Source organism: Stegodyphus dumicola, chromosome 7 (genome assembly GCF_044657685.1).
Source record: "Stegodyphus dumicola isolate Sdum_Otavi_A_Nest chromosome 7, ASM4465768v1".
Taxonomy (NCBI): Eukaryota; Metazoa; Arthropoda; class Arachnida; order Araneae; family Eresidae; genus Stegodyphus; species Stegodyphus dumicola.
The window spans coordinates 187994787-188013252 of NC_140774.1; the positions used below are offsets into that span (position 1 = coordinate 187994787).

The following is an 18466-nucleotide window of genomic DNA, read 5'->3' on the forward strand; positions in this document are numbered from 1 at the left end:
TGCACATGTCTCTGTTATAGTACGCGAATTTTAATGTAATTCTAACTAAACTGCACTTATATGGAATCCTAATGTACAAGTATGTAATCCCAAAAGTACACGTATGTAACCCGATATGCATAAGGGGGTAATGTATCCTTACTGCATACATCTCTGCTCCAGTACGTGAATATTAATGTAGTTTTTAATTTACCTGCATATGTATACCTGTTATGTTTTCGTCTGTATGGATCCCCATAGGGATCTATTGCATGAGGTTCTATGCATAATTGTATCACTGTTCAATCAGCATTAACTTTAAATAATCTGTAATTATCATCGAGCAGAACGCATTCTTGAAACTTATGAACGCAAGCGTTTCATAAGTGTCATTGGTATTATTTAGATTAGCCATTTATTTTACTGTACGAATTAACATACTAATCTCATTTCTGTTGGTGTCAATATACGCATTCTTGTACCTTGTTTCATCGTGTGCTCTTGCAATAATAACATTTGATTTGTTGCTCTCATTTCAAACTTTATAAATCTCACTTGCTATTTTATAAATCACTATACTGTATCTATCATGTATCAACTGTATGTTCAACCACCCTTGTATGACAATGTATCTCTCTTCTTTTAGTCTCAATAAATTTCCGGGGGCCCTTTGGTTCGATGAACTGCTCCTGGGATGGATCCGGCGTTGCGTCTGGGCGCTCGCTGCAAGGCACGCGTGAGGCTCCTCTCTAGCCAACTCTAGATAAGGGTGGACATGGTGCTGTACTGATTAATCTCTATGGCAAAGGGACAGTGCCCATGTCCACCGTCACTTATCACTTATCACTTACCAACTACAACAATGGCGTCCCAGACAGTGCTTTTCTCAACACAGTGCACTGTAACTATGTAAGCATATATTGTGAACTATGTAACTATAAGCATATATTATGAACTATGTAAGCATGTATGCAGGATCAATGTATGCCCTTATAGGACCCATGAGGTGTTGCCCCGGATAGTTGCGGAACCTGGACTAGACCCGAATAGTCTAAGTAAAGCCGCACGGGTGTCCAGATTCTGCTCTCAACTGTCAACAACAGTCAACTGTACATTTGTGCGTATGGGCATACGGAGCCGGAGGCCGAAGCATGTCCCTGCACTGACAGCACGTCATCGCCAGCTGCGTCTGCATTGGGCCAAGAAACATCGGAATTGGTCATAAGAAGAATGGAAGAAAGTGGCATGGTACGCCGAATCACATTTTCTGGTCCATCACATCGACACGCCGATCGTGTGATAACACGCCGATTTCAAAACGAAACCCTGGTTCCCGGACGCACAGTTGGACGGAGACAAGCTGGTGGCAGGGATATTATGGTATGGGAAATGTTTTCATGGAACACATTAGGACATCCCCATACAGCAAACCCTGACTTCTGTGCGCTACGTGAACATCGGTGTAGACCACGTTCACCTGTTCATGGCAACAGTATTTCCGGCGCGGGAGATGGTGTTTACCAGCAGGATAATGCACCATGTCATAAAGATCGAATCGTCAAGGAGTGGTTCGAGGAACATTCCAGTGACTTTCAAGTCATGTCTCGGCCTCCAAATTCACCTGACATTAATGTGATAGAGCATTTGCGGTCTCGCCTGGAAAAGCAAATTCGAGCTGCCACGCTACCCCCCTCGCAGGAACTGCAGGACCAGGCAGTGATCGCTTGGTACCAGATACCTCAGACAACCTATCAGCACTTCGTGAAGTCAATGCCACGCCGGACGTTGGCAGTTTTGAGGGCTAAAGGTGGTACTACACGTTATTAACAGGGTGGTGATCATAATGTAATGGTCCTTCGGTTAATATTCCAGAAATTATTAGAAATGAGTGTAATTTTAATTTTAAGTATTTTTAATTTTCTGTGTCTTTCATAAATCGGTACGGAGGGTTAATCTGTGCGTTTTATGTCAATGTTTTAAGGGGTGTTAAAACCCCCAAATCTTCAAAAAATTGTGATTTCGGATTTCCGCATTTTCAAATTCTCTACACTTTTATCTTTCTAAAAATACCATTCTTTAATTACTATGAAAATTAGAACTGTAAAAAAATCTAGTTTTAATTTGTCATCTGCTGCTTTGATCAATGAGGATTTTTGCATAAAAATGCGTTTTTCTCCAAACGCGAATTTTTTATACTCGATGTACCTTTTCTCAGGAACTACTGCTCACAGGTATCTAAATTTTTTATGGCTTATTTATTAGGTTTCCTAATATTTACCGAAATGAGCTTTTTGTAATAAACTTACAAAAAAAAATTTAAAATTTTTTTGTGTGAGAAAGTGCTAAATTTTACTATGCCTAACATAATATTCTGCAATTTACTCTAACATTCAAAATGCTTCAAAAGCTCATTTCAATATAATCAAATAGGTATACTTTAATTACAGAAAAAATTTCGAGCTTGTATCTACAGCAGATTTTGAGAAAAGGTACATCGAAAATGGCCAATTTAACATTGTCGGTATAGGGGTTTCTGATACCCCTTAAGTGATCATCAGAATTTAATCTATGATAAAATGCCCGAAGCACGTATTTGTTATTATATTTCTAAGTTTATTAATATTATTTACTGAAAATTCTGTATGACATATCTGCTTACGTTATTGCATATGATACCCACATTTCGTGAACGAAAAATTAGTGTTACTGCTTACTTAAAAAAGAACTGAATCTCAAGTTTTGAACAATTTTTTTACTTAAAAATATTCCATTTCTACAATGCTGTTCTTTAAGAAAATATTTTAACGTTTATTGAAAATAAAATAATTATAAAAAAATTTGAGTGCTGATATCATTTCGATTTTGTGCGTCTAAAAAGAGCTTCTTTTATCTCTTTTGAGCGAGGTAAGAAACCTTTGATATGTATTCATTAATATTTTTACTCGTAATCTTCGTCCTGTGCGTCCACCATCACTTCTATTCTATCCACAACATGTTCTTCTAAGTCTTTTACTAGCTTTTCGTCCATTAAAACATAGCGCTTCAGAAAGTCTTTCATAGAAGGTGCAACAGCAGCTAATACTTTCTTCTCGTCCAGTACTTCCTCTTCTAAAATTCTGTCTTTCATTTCTTCTTCTGTGGCATCGGATGCGAACTGTGCAGAAGAATCGTCTTCGGTGTCCCGTCTGCGACGACCAGTGAATTGTGGTTGAGCTTGGCGAACTTGCTGAGAAAAGAAAAAAAAAGAAAATAGCTGGTGATAAATTTCATTGAACGACAGAAGAAATAAATAAAAAAAAAAAAAAAAAAAAAAATCTGAAAGATTTCAGATTTTAAATCACGCGCAAAGGGACTTTTTTTAACGTTCTGTGCCTGCCTTTGCTGTGTTCTGCCTTTGCTTATTAAATATCATGTTCATTGCACTTAAAATTCAATTTTACAGTGATATCACCAAATATTTAAAACAGCATTTCTTTAGAATTTCCGATACACAATCTCGCGTGCTAGAGATAAAAATGATTTTTTTTTCCGTACAGTGCTCGCTTTAAGGGGACTCATACACCTTAAAACCCATAAGATGTTCGAATAGGTGACTGTTGCAAGAATTGGAATAACTTATTTATTTTAAAAGAAATTACTACCGACGTTTTGCAGCTGACTACATAATATAGCTGCTTTCTGAAATAGTCATCAGAAAGTTTGTGTTGCCACAAATATTTTCATAATTTAATCCGCTTTGTGACAACATTTTTCGTCATGTTTCCAACTTGCGCGCACAGTTGAAAACATTCTGTTTCATAATTTAATTCCATATTTAATATATAGCTTTTATAACATGTAGAAACTACTATGAACCTAAAATTCTAAAAATTTCGTGTTCAATTTTTATTTTATTTTGAGTTGAGTTTATAAAATGTATTTTATTAACAAAATTTGTAATGTTTTCGTCCATAAAATTTTTCAGTATTAAAATATTTATCAGATTCTTGGTTCAGTTAGAAAATAGTGCCCATATAAAGAATTCCATCCAATTTCAAGTATGTACCATTAGCCATTTTTAAAATATCATGCGCGCAAGGTGGAAACATGGCGAAATATTTTGTCACAAAGAGGATTGAATTACAAAAATATTTGTGGCAACACAAACTTTCTGGTTACTATTTCAGAAAGCAGCTATATTATGTAGTCAGCTGTAAAAGGTTGGAAGAAATTGCTTTTAAAATAAATAAAGTATCCCAATTCTTGCAACAGTCACATATTCGAAGATCATGAGGGGTTTAAGGTGTATGAGTCCCCTTAAAAATCGATGAGTTTATTAATCGAAAATTCTTTAATGATTGACAAAATATGAAATAGACGAAGGTTCCTTAAACGTTTTTCAGGTATTTTTTCCCTCCTTTCTGCATGCCTTCGTGATGTAACGGTAGCACAGTCGGCGCATATTCGAGAGGTTCAGATTCGAGTCCCGGCAAGGGAATTGCTCATTTCTGCAGTTTCCTGACATAAAAAAAAATTCTTAATGACTCTACAGTGGCGCCCATATTACAAGATGGTGGATGATGATTCTTCACCACGAGGATTTGGCGATTGTGTCTCCTAATCCCTTTAAAAGGGGGAGTATATAAGGTATTTCCTTCCTCCTTTTTGGCATGCCTCCTTTCGGCATTGCTCACTTTCAAAACCAAAATACCCTAATAACTGTGCAGATTTAAAAATAAATCACAATAAATCGTTTGATTGTAATTAGAGATGTATAAAGGCATAAAAATGGAAATCCCTAAAAAAACATTGCACATTAAAATTTCATATATATAATAATAATTTTACCTGTAAGCAGTTGGATATGATGCAAACAGCTTCTGTTGATGTGATGTTACTCATCAGAGCAGATGTCTGGAACAGAAATTTTAATTAATTTAATTATTAAAATGTCCTTCAGTTACTTCAGACTTCTTAATTTCTAAAGTTAAAAAGCTGCTAATAGGGTGTAAGAGGGTATAATTTAAATATTTTGTTTTCATTTGGGTACTGAATTCTACCCCACGATAAATGGTGCTTCAAAATTAGATTTAGAGGAATTTATGCAAAGGAATTCCAGTTTTAATTCTATTCGCTTTAGCCATGGATAAAAGAATCGCTTTTGACATTTTCGGCAGAAGGTTTGTAGAAATATTTTCTTCTTTATCTGAAACTTTTCTTTGCCTTATAAGCCATTCAAGTTCCTTTACAGCTCGTTAATTAATTTATTAAAAGAATCTTTTAAACCTTTTAGGAAAATGCGCATAAGAGACGAAATATAAATTCAGGAAAGTTGAAAACGCAGAAGTTTTAATTAGATAATTATCCAGAAGCTTGCAAAAAAATAGTTGATTAAAATTTCAGGGAAAGTCGTATTACTCTTCAGGGAATTCGGTTCTTTTTTTTTTTTTTTTGCTGACAGAAAAAGTTTACCAACTCGTAATTAATGCGATAAAATTAAAAAAATTAACATGAAAACTTTCGAAGTAATTCGTGCAACTAACTTTCATGATTTCATACATCATACAGCAATTTTAAACCATATTGTTGCGTGCAATACAGTACAACTCCAATTATCCAAACTCGGACTATCCGAATCGCTTTTAGAGTTTAAGGAAAAAAATCTGATGTGTACACCACATGACTTCCTTGTATGGAATATTAAATTATACGCATTTTTCTTGCACTTCATTTAAAGTTATTGGATTGAATTAAATCTACTTCCCCGACAGCGCATAAACCACAATAGAATAAATGCATTCTTTAAAATTCAATCTAGTATTTGTTTACCATAGCGACACTGTGGCGCTAAATTCATTTAACAGTATTATATTTGGTTCATAATATAACTCATAATGCACAAAATTTATACCATTTAAAGAATAGAATTATCTAATCGTTGCCACATGTTCTATTCAAATACTATTATAAAGCTAGAATGATGTATAAAAGAAATTAAGCAAACAAAACAAAAAAGAAACAGTTTTTCACAGACGATTGAGTATTTCTCATTCAATTAATTCAGTTCTCACTTCGCGAGAAGGCAAAAATACATAAAAACTCAAAATATCTGTATTAAAAATTACGAAATAAATCTTGAACACTTATTTCCTCGAAAAAATTCCAGAAGGGATTAAGCATGGTTTAATTGGCAATAATAAATGAAGGCGTTATCTTTGTTGTTGCGAAGCTAAGTTTCCCTAGATTGACAACAAATCCATTATCGTGCTGTTTCAAATGTAAACAAGCAATGGCCGCCATCAAAAAATTTATTAAGCTTAGCGGCACTTAAACAACTTTAAAATTGTTGATAATACTAAAAATATTGCACACGGATTTACTAAAGGCATAAAATCCTTAACCTAAAGATAAGAACAACATAATTCAATCATTTTTAAAGCAAAAAATGTACAATTTACAAGCATATAAGATTAAAGAAACTGAGATCACTGAGCCGGGTAACAGAGTGGATATATATATAAATATATTTATATACGTTTGGTGCGGGCGATTGCAACCAAAATACAAGTGCACATCTACATGTTATTGCAGTCCCATATACCAAATTTCAACGTTCTGAGGATACTCGTTTTTGAGTTATGAGAGATACCGTACGTACGTACATACATATGTTCGTACAGACACCACGAAAAATTCTTTTCAGAATTAATTTTAAAGCAGTTTTATAATTTTTTTGGAGGAAACGAGTCTTTTATTCTGTCCTTACGTACAGATATCAAGCAAAAACATCGTTAAATTTCATTCGATAGCGGTCAAAATGGATATTTTCGTTGAAATATGCTGCCTGAAATTTTTCGCGATTACAATACAATACTTCCTTTTTTCCTTCGTACAAGGAAGTAAAAAGGGATGGAATTGGGGTTACAGCTAACATGATGGGCAATTACATTCATTCAATTTCAATACAAATTACCGATATTTCCATTCACTCAAAGCTTAATGCACGTGCTTCTGCATTTTTACTTGTCCGAAACAACTTTCTCATAAAATTTGTCTCGCGCTGCTTTGCACGGGAAAACACAACAATTTTAATTACAATTCTACTAAAATTAGCTATTTAATATAAACTCGGGACAATATATAAGGAAAATAAAAATGCTTTTCATTCGAATTCTGCATAATTTGATAAATTCCAATCTATTTTGAAAGAGCTGTGAAGTAACGGCGCTCCACAGGAGCTGAGGCAATTGCATTCCGACGAACTAGCTAAAGTGTGTTTTCTGGCAGACGTCAGTTGCATGAAAATGTTCTATAGAATTCAACTTTAAATCATTGTTCGACTCGAAAACGTCGTCCTTTCAGAGATTTTTTTCAATAGAACGAAAAGGGAAATAAGTGACAGGTGTGAGTTCTCCGCATAGGTAGAACGAAATAGAACATTTCTTGCTTAACTTTAGAAATACCCGTTAACTGTCTCTTTAAAAATAGCTGCAATCTTCTGATGTCGTTCGTTGCGATTATTTCCTGTGGAAATAACTTAAAAGCAAGTTGATAAGAAGGGGAAGAAGAAAAGAAGCCCTTCAAGCTGCCAAAAACAGGAATGGCAAAAAATTACCTCTACAAATATTTGACCAGCTCTTGTTGCTAGATTAAGTATTTAGGTGCAGTTCGTGATGTGAAAAGTAGCTACAACGAAAATCAACCGCGAAAATAGTTAATGCAATAAATGGTCTCATATATTATAAATTAATCGGTACACGTAACGGCGGTTGCATTAAAATTAGCAGTTATTGTAGAATTCGCAATGAAATGTCAGAATCTTTCAATACAAATACTTGGTTATAAGAGATGGTCTTTTCCATTTTTCAGGTAACCGACCTCGTTCGAAAGGCGTTTTTCAAAATGTTTGTTATATTTTTGAATTTAAGTGATTTTTTAATGAATTGTACTCAAATGAAATCACTGCAAAAGCGAGAAAAACACCATTATTTTGAAAAATGTACGCAAAAAATTGAAAATTTTGGTGCTACTTTGGTAGACGGCTGCACGGATTTTGGCGATTTTTCTTTTGGCGAGAAATAGGACTTATGGTAAACCCATTGCTGAACAAGTTATTTATGGTAACCGATACTTTGTTGTCATTTTATCTAAAAATAATGCGATTTATTATGCATAAATTCAGTGTTTTAAATATTATTTATGGCTTCTAAACATTAAAAATCAATTTAATTTTGCATTTTTATTTGAAATAAAGATTTTGTTTATGATATTTTATGAAATTTTATTTTGTGGATGATGTAATCAATAACGTCACCTTATTTTAAAAGTAATTAGTTTTAATATCTATAAATTTAATCTAATGTTTTAAACATTATTTATGGCAGTTAATAATTAAAATACAATTAAATTTTGCATTTTTTAAAAAAATGATTTATTATGAATGATTATTTAAATAATTTTAATTCTATGCGTGATGTAATCAGCTCCCTGATTGGTTACTGAATATTTGTGCATTACCGCGCCATTTTAAAATTTTATTATTCATCTCTTCGAATTCCTCAGATTTCAAAGCGAATGGATATGTTCGTGTCGAAGATAAATGTTGTCATTGGTAATTAACAAGAATTATTGGTATCGGAATAAAAAAATTGCCATTTGAGACCTTATTTTGGCCAACCTGTCTTTCCTAAGCAAAGATTTATTTATAAATTGTAACAAAGAATCAGAGGAAATTTAGTTAAAATTTTTGGAGAAAACCTTGCTAATTGCTTCTTCAATGAAGTGCGAGAGATGTGGAAGATTTTTTTTTGTGGTACTTATCAAAATACGACTTTAAAAAAAAAATGTAAGTACATATTTTTATTTTACTTTATAATTGTATACTTAAATTTTTATTAAAAAATTAATTGCGTAAAATACGTAAAAACAGCGTTTTTCAAGATGGCTGACGACTACAAAAACCGCGCCAACAATTGCGCCAATATAATTCGCCAAAAATCCGTGCAACCGTCTACCAAAGTAATACCAAAATTTATATCAAAATTAATAAAAATATCAACCATCACGGACAGGAAAATATTGTTGATAAAATTCTATTTTCAGCTTTATTTTATACATACTACTTAGAAACATGCATTGAACCAGAATATTTTGAAAATATTGATTAACTAGCAACATATGGTCAAATATGTCAGTAAACACTAAATTGTTTTAAAAAATACACACGCTACTGAAGGAAAAAAAATATGTAACTTAAATTCTATGGGATTAATTTTTTTAACTTCTAGTCTACGTTATGCATAATAATGTATAAAACGCGTGTGCAAAGTTTCAAGTGATTCTATAATGAACGTTTATCATGGTTGCCGTGGGGGGGGGGGGAAAAAATCTGAAATTTTTCAGATTTTAAATTACGTCCAAAGGGGCGTTTTTTTTTAACGTTTTGATTGTTACCTTTATTTATTAAATATCATGTTCTTTGCACTTAAACCATAAAATTCAGTTCAAGAGCAATATCGCAAAATAATGTTAAATTAAGCATATCTTTAGAATTTCCGATATACACAGTCTCGCGAGCTGGAGATAAAAGTATTTTTTTTCTATATAACGTTGCCATTTCTCGCTTTTAAAGCATTGAGTTTGTAAATCAAAAATTCGTTAAAGTTTTACAAAATATAAAATTTATAATAAAACAAATTCCAATTTTGGGATTTCAGATGCCCATATTCGCAGTAGGATTTCGTCATTCAAAATTCGATGGCTCTATGTACCATTGTTTTATCACAATGCGAGAAATAGACAATCATTTATGCAGATTTTTCATTATTTAATTTCTTCAAATATAATGCAGGACTCTAACATTTTGTGGCAACAGTTTGAAAAGTGAACCGACGTTTATGAGTCCGACGCAAAATGCCAAAACGAAAGAAATAGTCCTTCGGGACTGAAATCCCTTTGGACTAAAAAAAAAAAAAAAACTAATCAAAAATCACGTTTAAAGTTTTCAGATTGTTACATGACATTATATACACAAATATTCACTAAAAATGCTCTTGCATTATACGTGACAAAGTGAGAGTACAATATTTAAAAGAATAGAAACCTCAACATTATGATTGCCTTTTAATTCATCAAAATCACGGCTAATCTTTGGAATATGGCAACAGGTAGTTTGGCGACATTTTGGTAAGGCGATAAAGGTTACTAGTTAGGACTTTAGCAATAATCTGAGAAGTACACAGTTCGAATCACAGATTATTTTGTTTCAGAGAAATGAGAGATCATGAGACATGTAATGCGACATTTTCCGGAAAATTCTAATCGGGATTTTAGCTAATAAGCACTTAGAAACAATTTCGCTACTAAAGTGCAGAATCGCCCACTTATTTGTTTGGCGCTTTTTACAAGAGTAAGAAGAATTGGATTTTTGTCAATTTTCTTTGACTTTTTATGTGAAAATAGGGCTATGTGTACACGGATAAAGTCAAGAGTGGGTGCTACTTTGGTAGACGGTTGCACGGATTTTTGGCGATTTACATTGGCGCAATTGTTGGCGCGATTTTTACAAACGTCAGCCATCTTGAGAAACGCTGTTTTTACGCATAGTAAAGTATTCGAAACAAACAAAAAAAAAAAAAAAAAAAAAAAAAAAAATATTGTTAACAGTAGTGGATTAATTTTTTGTTGAAAGTGTCGCTTTTTAAGATGGCAGGCAAGTGTAAATAAATACATTTACTATGAGTATAAAATACTAAAGTTAGGTTATTATTACTTTCATATAGCAAAGAAGAGAATAAAAACACCGCTATAAAAACATTGGGCCAACGTTTAGTTAGATTAAAATATTACTGAAATTGAATATCGAATTAAAAACCATCATACCAACATTTAAAAGAATTAGAATATTATTAAATTCAGATACTTTAAAATACGTTCTATAGAATATAATTAACATTAAAACATATGGACAATAATTATCTCAGCAATTTCTGAAAATAGTGTATTGATTTTTTTAACAAAAATTGAAGTATACAATTATAAAATAAAAGAAAAATATGTACTTACATTTTTTTTGAGTATTTAACCTAATGTTTATTGTACCACAAAAAATTCAGAATCATAATTTAGATAACATCTTTGAAGGAATTCGAAGATATGAATTAAATTTTAAAACGGCGCGGAAATGCACAAATTGTCAGTAACCAATCAGGGAGCTGATTACAGCTCGCTAATGCACAAATATTCTATAACCAATCAGAGAGCTTATTACATCACGGCTAGAATTAAAATTATTTAAAAATTCATACATAATAAAATAATTTTAAAAAAATGCAAAATTAAATTGTATTTTAATATTTAAGAGCCATAAATAATGTTTAAAACATTAGATTAAATTTATACAGATTAAAACGAATTACTTTTAAAGTAAGGTGACGTCATTGATTACATCATCCACAACATAAAATTTCATAAAATATGATAAACAATAAAATTTTTATTTCAAATAAATATGCAAAATTAAATTGATTTTTAATATTTAAAAGCCATAAATAATATTTTAAACACGGAATTTATGCACAATAAAACGCATTATTTTTTAAATAAAATGACAACAAAGTATCGGTTACCATAAATAACTTATCCAGCAATGGGTTTACCATAAGTTGTATTACTCGTCAAAGGAAAATCGCCAAAAAATCGCCAAAATCCGTGCAACCGTCTACCAAAGTAGCACCCAAGAGTGTACGCAATGCCACTTTTGTGCAATTCTGGGATGTTTTCTTAAGTGAAAATAGGTCGACGTGTACATGGATACCGTATATGTGCAATTCTTAAAAACGCGGCAAGCAGTGGGCGATTCTACACTTTCTCCGGATTTCGCACCTAATCTTCGTCATGATTAAGCACTTTTGTTCCATAAAAGTTCTAGCATAATTCGGCTAGCAGATTGTTGGAAAAAATGTTGAGTAAAAAAAAAAAAAAAGTGCCTTTACTTCTTGAAAACAAAATGGCGTCCAAAACAAAACTAGCAGGTTGCTGTAGCAGGGTTGGTCGTCAAAGTTTCGCCAAAAAATCGCCAAGTTACCATAATCCGAAGATTCACCGAAATCACTTTTTTCGTTTGCAATAAATGTTCCAGATAATTTCATAGACAGATGTTTCAGTTTCATTGTGATTGAATGACTACGTATAAATTTTGGCATTCTCGAACTTTCAATTATTAAACAGAATAACAAAAAGTGCAGAAAAATGAATCTTTAGCTGATAAATTAGCGCAGGAAATTTGTACACAAAACCGAAATACCGAAAGATCAATGCAAACAAAACAATCAGTTTGAAACGTTGTTGCCAAACGTAAAAGAGAAAATACATAATGAAAATACTTTGCCAGATTCACCAAACATACCAAAACTATTTAATTTATAAATAACATAGAAAAAAGTGGAAGTTGCACCTTTAATTTGTCCTTTAAACTTTAACTTCCGGTGTGGCAGACTTCCGGTCTGTTGTATCTCAGAAAAACGGGTATATCTATACTTTTAATCAACATATCAAGAAAAGAAAAGCTGTTTTCGATAGCTAAGAATATGGCTTTAAAAATATTAAATTTTAAAGGATATATATTAGATTTATATATAGCGTTGTTCTAACATAGGTATTTTGAGACAAGATCGGACTTTTTCTGAAATGACATGCCAATTGTTTTCCATATTCCAATTCTACGACTCAAATTATATCAAACCAAGTTTTACAAAAATCGCCTGAGGAGTTTTTAATAAATTAACTATCAAAATTTCAGCTCCTCAACGCTAATTCAATTTTATATATATTTATTAATATTTCTTTGTTTTTATTAAACTTATTTGATTTTTCTTTCACATTTCGAAATTCTGGTTCATAGGCTTTAAAAGTAGCTGAGTTATGTGGTTTTAATGTCCCGCTTAACGTTTTTATGTCTTTAGTTAATTGCATGTAATAGTTGTAGACTTATCAATAATTTAAAAGTTGTTTAAGTTGTACTAAGCCTAACGAAGCCGCCAGTTGTTTACATTCCAACAAACAAATTTCACCCATATTTTATGATTTATTTTAAAAATTTGTATTTTTAAATAATTTTATACATTTTTCGAAAAATATTTTGAATTATAATCTGTAAAGTTTTTACCATCATCTTAAAGTAGACGTATTTCTAAGCATATATGCAAAAAATTACATTTTTTATTTAAAATTTCCCAAGATGTACGTGTATTTATATACTGGCGCTTTTTTTTTTTTTCGATTCTACGACTCAAATTATGCTTACATATTAAATTTCGTAATTTGTTTGTGAGAAATTTAAGCGGATATTCAAAATTTATCCTGCCGCATTTTTTTTTTCAGTTTGCGCCAAGAATAATTCACTTGGCGATATTTTTAATTTATGGCAACCAATTTTCCTTTCCCTTCCATTGTGCACGAACGGAATAAAAAGGTGCATTGTTCCATACTTTCAGATATTGTGATTTTAACAGAGTGCGTAAAACACATTTGGCGTTATTATCGCTTATAACAAATATGCTAAATTTCAAAACGCGCCAACATGTAAGTTCATATCTTAGGAATCTTAGGAAATTTTGAATAAAATCTCTAATTTTTTGCAGGTATGCTTAGAAATACATCCACTTTAAGATGGTGGTAAAAATGTTACACATAGATTACAATTGGAAATCTTTTCGAAAAATTTGTAAAAATGATTTTAAAATACAAATTAAAATAAAAATCATAAAAAATGGGTGAATTTTATTTTGTAATGAAGGTCAGTTTCGAAAGGAAGAATCAAATAAGTTTAATAAAAAAAAGAGATATTAATAAATATATACCAAATTTAATTAACACAGGGGAGCTAAATTTTTAAGAGCTAATTTTTTAAAAACTACTCGTGCGACTTTTACAAAATTTGGCACTTTGGCAAAATTTGAGTCGTAGAACCGAAAAATAGAAAACAATTGGTGTGATATTTCAGAAAAAGGTCCGATTTTGTGTCAAAATATCTATGTTAGAACAATGCTGTATATAAATCTAATATATACTGTTACGATTTTTGTATTGATTTAGTTTGCTATTTTTAATAGAACTTTTATTAAAATTGTTTTATATTCCCGTGCAATGCAGCACGAGACTTATTTGAAAAGAAAGCTGCGCCGAAAAAATTAAAATACAGAGCACGCGCGTTTAATAAATAGATATCTCGTAATTGTACGCTTCTGCTTTTTGGGAAAAAATCGAGAAAATTCCAGAATATTCTCGTGCACATTTAAAAAGCTTATAAGAAGCGGGATTAAAACATCTCAACTCAGTTGTTTTATGAGTTGTTTAGAAAACTGTTGTCGTTTACTATAGTGAATTCGCGGCGAGATTGGATTAGTTTTATCCACGTTTTTCTGTTTTGAATTAAGTTCTGTTGTTCTGTTTTAGTAGTTTTAAAAGGTAACTACGGTAAGAAATCGGAATATTGTACGAATATATCTAAGGAAACTTAAGCATTTTGTTTTTATTTATTGTAATATGAAGAAATTTTATTCACTTTTAATCGGTGGTGGTGGTGTATTTAATCATGGCAAAGCACACTAGGGCTATCTGCCTAAGGGATGGGATGCCTTTCGTGGAGGACTTTCTAAGGGAAACTGGCTCGTATACACGTCACACACGGGGAAAACCAGGAAAACACCCATGCAGCCAGCTTGTTCGCGGGATTCGAACCTCGGACCGAACTACCAGTGTTCAGCAACTTTACCGCTCGGCAGCTGGTGGGCTCACTTTTAATCGGACTTGTGCATTCAGTTTATTACGAGCCCGTACGTACGCAGCAATATTGTTACGAAGTGTACAGGCGAGGTGAGATAGCTTCCCCGCAAAGTAGTTTTAGGGTTGCTATAAAATGGCAAGGGGAAGGCAGGGTTGCCACATTTGGAGAGAAATCCCCCATTTGGCGACAAATTCGCGATATACCATGGACGGATGGAGAACCTTGTGGAACGAATTCTTACCGGTTTAGCCCAGAATGTTCTCGAACACAAGCCGAAATCGATATAAACCCTGCTGGTCCGCAGTCAGAGAGTAAGTGCCTCGTCGAGTGCGAGATAGTCAGTATCGAGTTGGTTTCTCGTCTAACGAGTCAATGCCTGCGGAGTCGATCCACCGAGTTGACAGCCGGCCGAGTTGCGACGTCGAGTTCACCGCGAGTTGTAGCGTGGAGAGTCTCGAGAGTACGTGGAGTTCCGAGAACGTCCGAGCAGAGTCGGGAGCTGTACTCTGGTGCTTTGCAGTGAAGCTTTCTCCACCGTGATAGCCTGATAACCGGAAGGCTGTGCCGCTGGTCGTGTCAGCGTATTTATAAGAATTCATCGACGACACTGTAAAACGTGTTTTGGAGCTGTTCTGATAATACTGGCGAATAAAGTGTGTTTCGATACTTCATCAAGTGTGTTTAATTGTTTTTGGATTTTAAATGTTGTGCTTCGTTGTTTGTATGTCTCTTCCTTATTTTTAGTTCGTTAATTAACCTCCAATTATTTTAAGTTAATTAGCTTCTTTTTCTCTCTTCTTTCCTTTTGTGGTCTTGAGGGGGTCGACCCTTTATAATCATACGGACCAGTGGGACTAGGAGGATTGGGTCTTCCCTGTATTATGACTATTATGACTTCATCAAGTGTCGTCGTTATTCACTCCAAATCCACACAAACCCCGTACGAACGTGAAGGAAGAAAATAACGCAACAACTGGTGTCAGAAAAGAAAAAAGGAACAATATCATAAGTCGCGCTTTTGAGATATGAAAAATCGTATTGTCTGTCTATGATAAGAAAAGCTCTCGCCAGTTAGTCTGCAGCTGTCTGTTGCCGTAGAAACGAGTCTTGACCCATTTTCCGTAGGGGTGTTTTGAAGATGAACGATAAGCTCTCTTCGCCTCAGCAAACAGTCGCCAAAAACAAAATAACAATAAAGCAACTATTGATTCGCCCCTATTTGAAATATACTAGCCCTGTTGCTATAGCGACCGCCATCCGCCAGACACTGCGACGGAAGCTGTTCTTCTCGTAGACAAACAGTAATTTCGACAGTCCGTCAGTGGAATGGGAAATACAGAACTGTCCCATTTTTTTTGTGCAAGATGTACGTATGTAATAGGGTTTTTAATCTATGATAAACCAAAATTTCAGTAACGTAGGCTGGACATTTTGTACAGATTGATTTTGGGCATTGCTAAGTTTATGAACCAGAAATTAAATACTGCAATAGCAATTAATAAACTAAAATCCAGAAACTTGCCTGAGACTTTCAAGTTCAGAACCATGCATAAGAATGCATGCAGTAGTGGGTAGTTGGATCCCCCCTCCCTCCCCAAAAAAGGTTTCAAACATCAGCACTTGAAAAGTAATTATTGGGTAGGGGATACGTTATCACCAGAGTGCAGACAGATGGCAGTAGTTGACTGGCAGTGGTTGTGTGGTTATGTACAAGAAGTTCGCAGACGCGTCAGAGCGATTGAAATGGCAAAGCGTTTAGAGAGGTGGTCTCGCTTGGAGATGCGAGTCGTGATTCGTTCGCCTGATCGAGTATCTGCAGCACAGCCATGCCATTACTGGCGACCATTATTGTGCCACTTTTACAAGGTTACGGAAAGCCATCCGATGCATGTTGAGTGATGGTGTCATCTTCTTACATGACAATGCCCGGCCCCATACAACTCACCAAACTTAAGAACTGCTGCAAAAGGTTACGTGGGAAGTCTGGAGTCCCTTCCCCCCCCCAATGTAGCCCAAATTTAGTACCGTGCGACTATTTTCTTTTTTAAAATTGATGGAACATTTATCGGAGATAAAGTTCTCTTCACACAGTGATGTAAAACAGCTATCGAGAATTGGTTCAATAAGTAAGGACGTGATTTCTACCGATCCAGTGTTAAACAAATTGGCTTTGCGATCAGATAAATGCCTAAATAGATAATTATATGGAATAATGATAGGCAAATGTGCCTCTTAACTCCGTCTTGTATTTTTGTCTGTTATTAATAAATATTTTTTTTAATCATCTTTGTAACCTTTTTTTTTTTCGGATCTACCCTCGTACTATTCTAAGCGGTAAACTCCAGAATTAAAACTAAGGATTTGAATTGAGGAAAAAATATGTTTCGGTTTACATTTCTTCTTCTTCGAGTTTATCCAATAAAAAACCGTGAAACTTTCACATGGACTTCTTAACGACAAAAATCACATTTTTATTTCATTTCTTTAACTCATCATGACAGTCTTCAATGAGATTATAATTTTAAAACAACAACAACAAAAAAATTCTTCTAAGAGCCTTTCCATTGTTATGATATCTAAGGCAAAAATGGACTTTTCAAGCAAATTAAAAATTGTTTCATAAAATTTTTTCTTTTCTCAGAAAGTACGGGGTGACCCCAAAGTCCGTCAACATTTGAAAATGCAATAATTCATGAAATAATGTATGTAGAGTGGTAAAAACAGACATACATGCTTGAAATGACATGGGTATTTATTGAAAGAAAAAAATGCAGCCAACAACTGCGCAGCAAAATGTCAGTGACACCGCATGAGGACCGTGTATGAAATGAGTTGTAGTGAGAGAGAAAATCAGAGACTTTGTGACTTTTCTATCCTCGCCTCTGAATGTTGGTCACAGTGTGATGTGGATTTATCACATCAGTCGTAATCAGACCCCTTTTCTTCGAGAAAATGCGTGGTTCTGCTTTCAAACTGTCGATGTGAAGGTAGTGTGGTACGCTGCTATGTTACAGAATCGCACCATCCCCACTCTGACTGATAAACACGTGTTGAAAGGTATGGCTTTTATGGAGAATGGTGCCCCACCCCATATTGCAACACGTGTAAAAGATCTCTTGCATACTTTAATTGGTGAGAAACGCGTGCTTAGCCGCCCGTTTCGTCATGCTTTGGCCTCTCAGGTCCCCCGATCTTAATCCGTGTGATCATTGGTTGTGGGATATAAAATTGCAAATCTACAGCAATCGTCCGACCTTCTTAGAGATACTAAAATACAAAATACGACGCAGTTTCTCACTATCTGATCACCACCCCGTGTGTAACGTACGTACGAGCCAGTTTCCCTTAGAAAGTTCTCCATGAAGGCATCCGTACCCTTAGGCAGGTAGACCTAGTGTGGTTTGCCATAATCTCAATAAACCACGTAGAGTCATTAGGTTAATTGAAAGCAGAACAGATGAAAAATATGCAACCGCCTTCGCCGGGAATCGAACCACGGACCTCTGGAATACCAGCCCAGCGTGCTACCGTTACGCCACGAAGGCATGCTAGGGAAGTGGGAGAAATACCTTATATACTCCCCTTTTTAAAGGGCGACTAGGGTTTCAGGCTGTGTTCAGACGGCGGCGTAAAGGGCATACAGGCGTAGTCATAAAGGCATAAAATACGGGAATTCTGTTCACACTTGCGAGAACGGGGTGTAAGCCGTGGCCAATGAGAGAA

General features: G+C 34.2%; 1 protein-coding gene across 1 annotated transcript in view; it reads right to left on the minus strand.

The window, feature by feature from the left end:
* Nucleotides 1–2711: 2711 nt before the first annotated feature.
* The window catches only part of LOC146996590 (uncharacterized), an 85278-nt gene continuing 69523 nt past the window's right edge, over nt 2712–18466 (minus strand). Inside the window, exons 6-7 of the mRNA XM_085819794.1 lie at nt 4807–4872; nt 2712–3205 (exon numbers count right to left, since the gene is read on the minus strand). Of these exons, the coding sequence (XP_085675920.1) occupies nt 2918–3205; nt 4807–4872 (354 nt within the window). The 3' untranslated portion in view covers nt 2712–2917. The remainder of the gene's footprint in view (nt 3206–4806; nt 4873–18466) is intronic.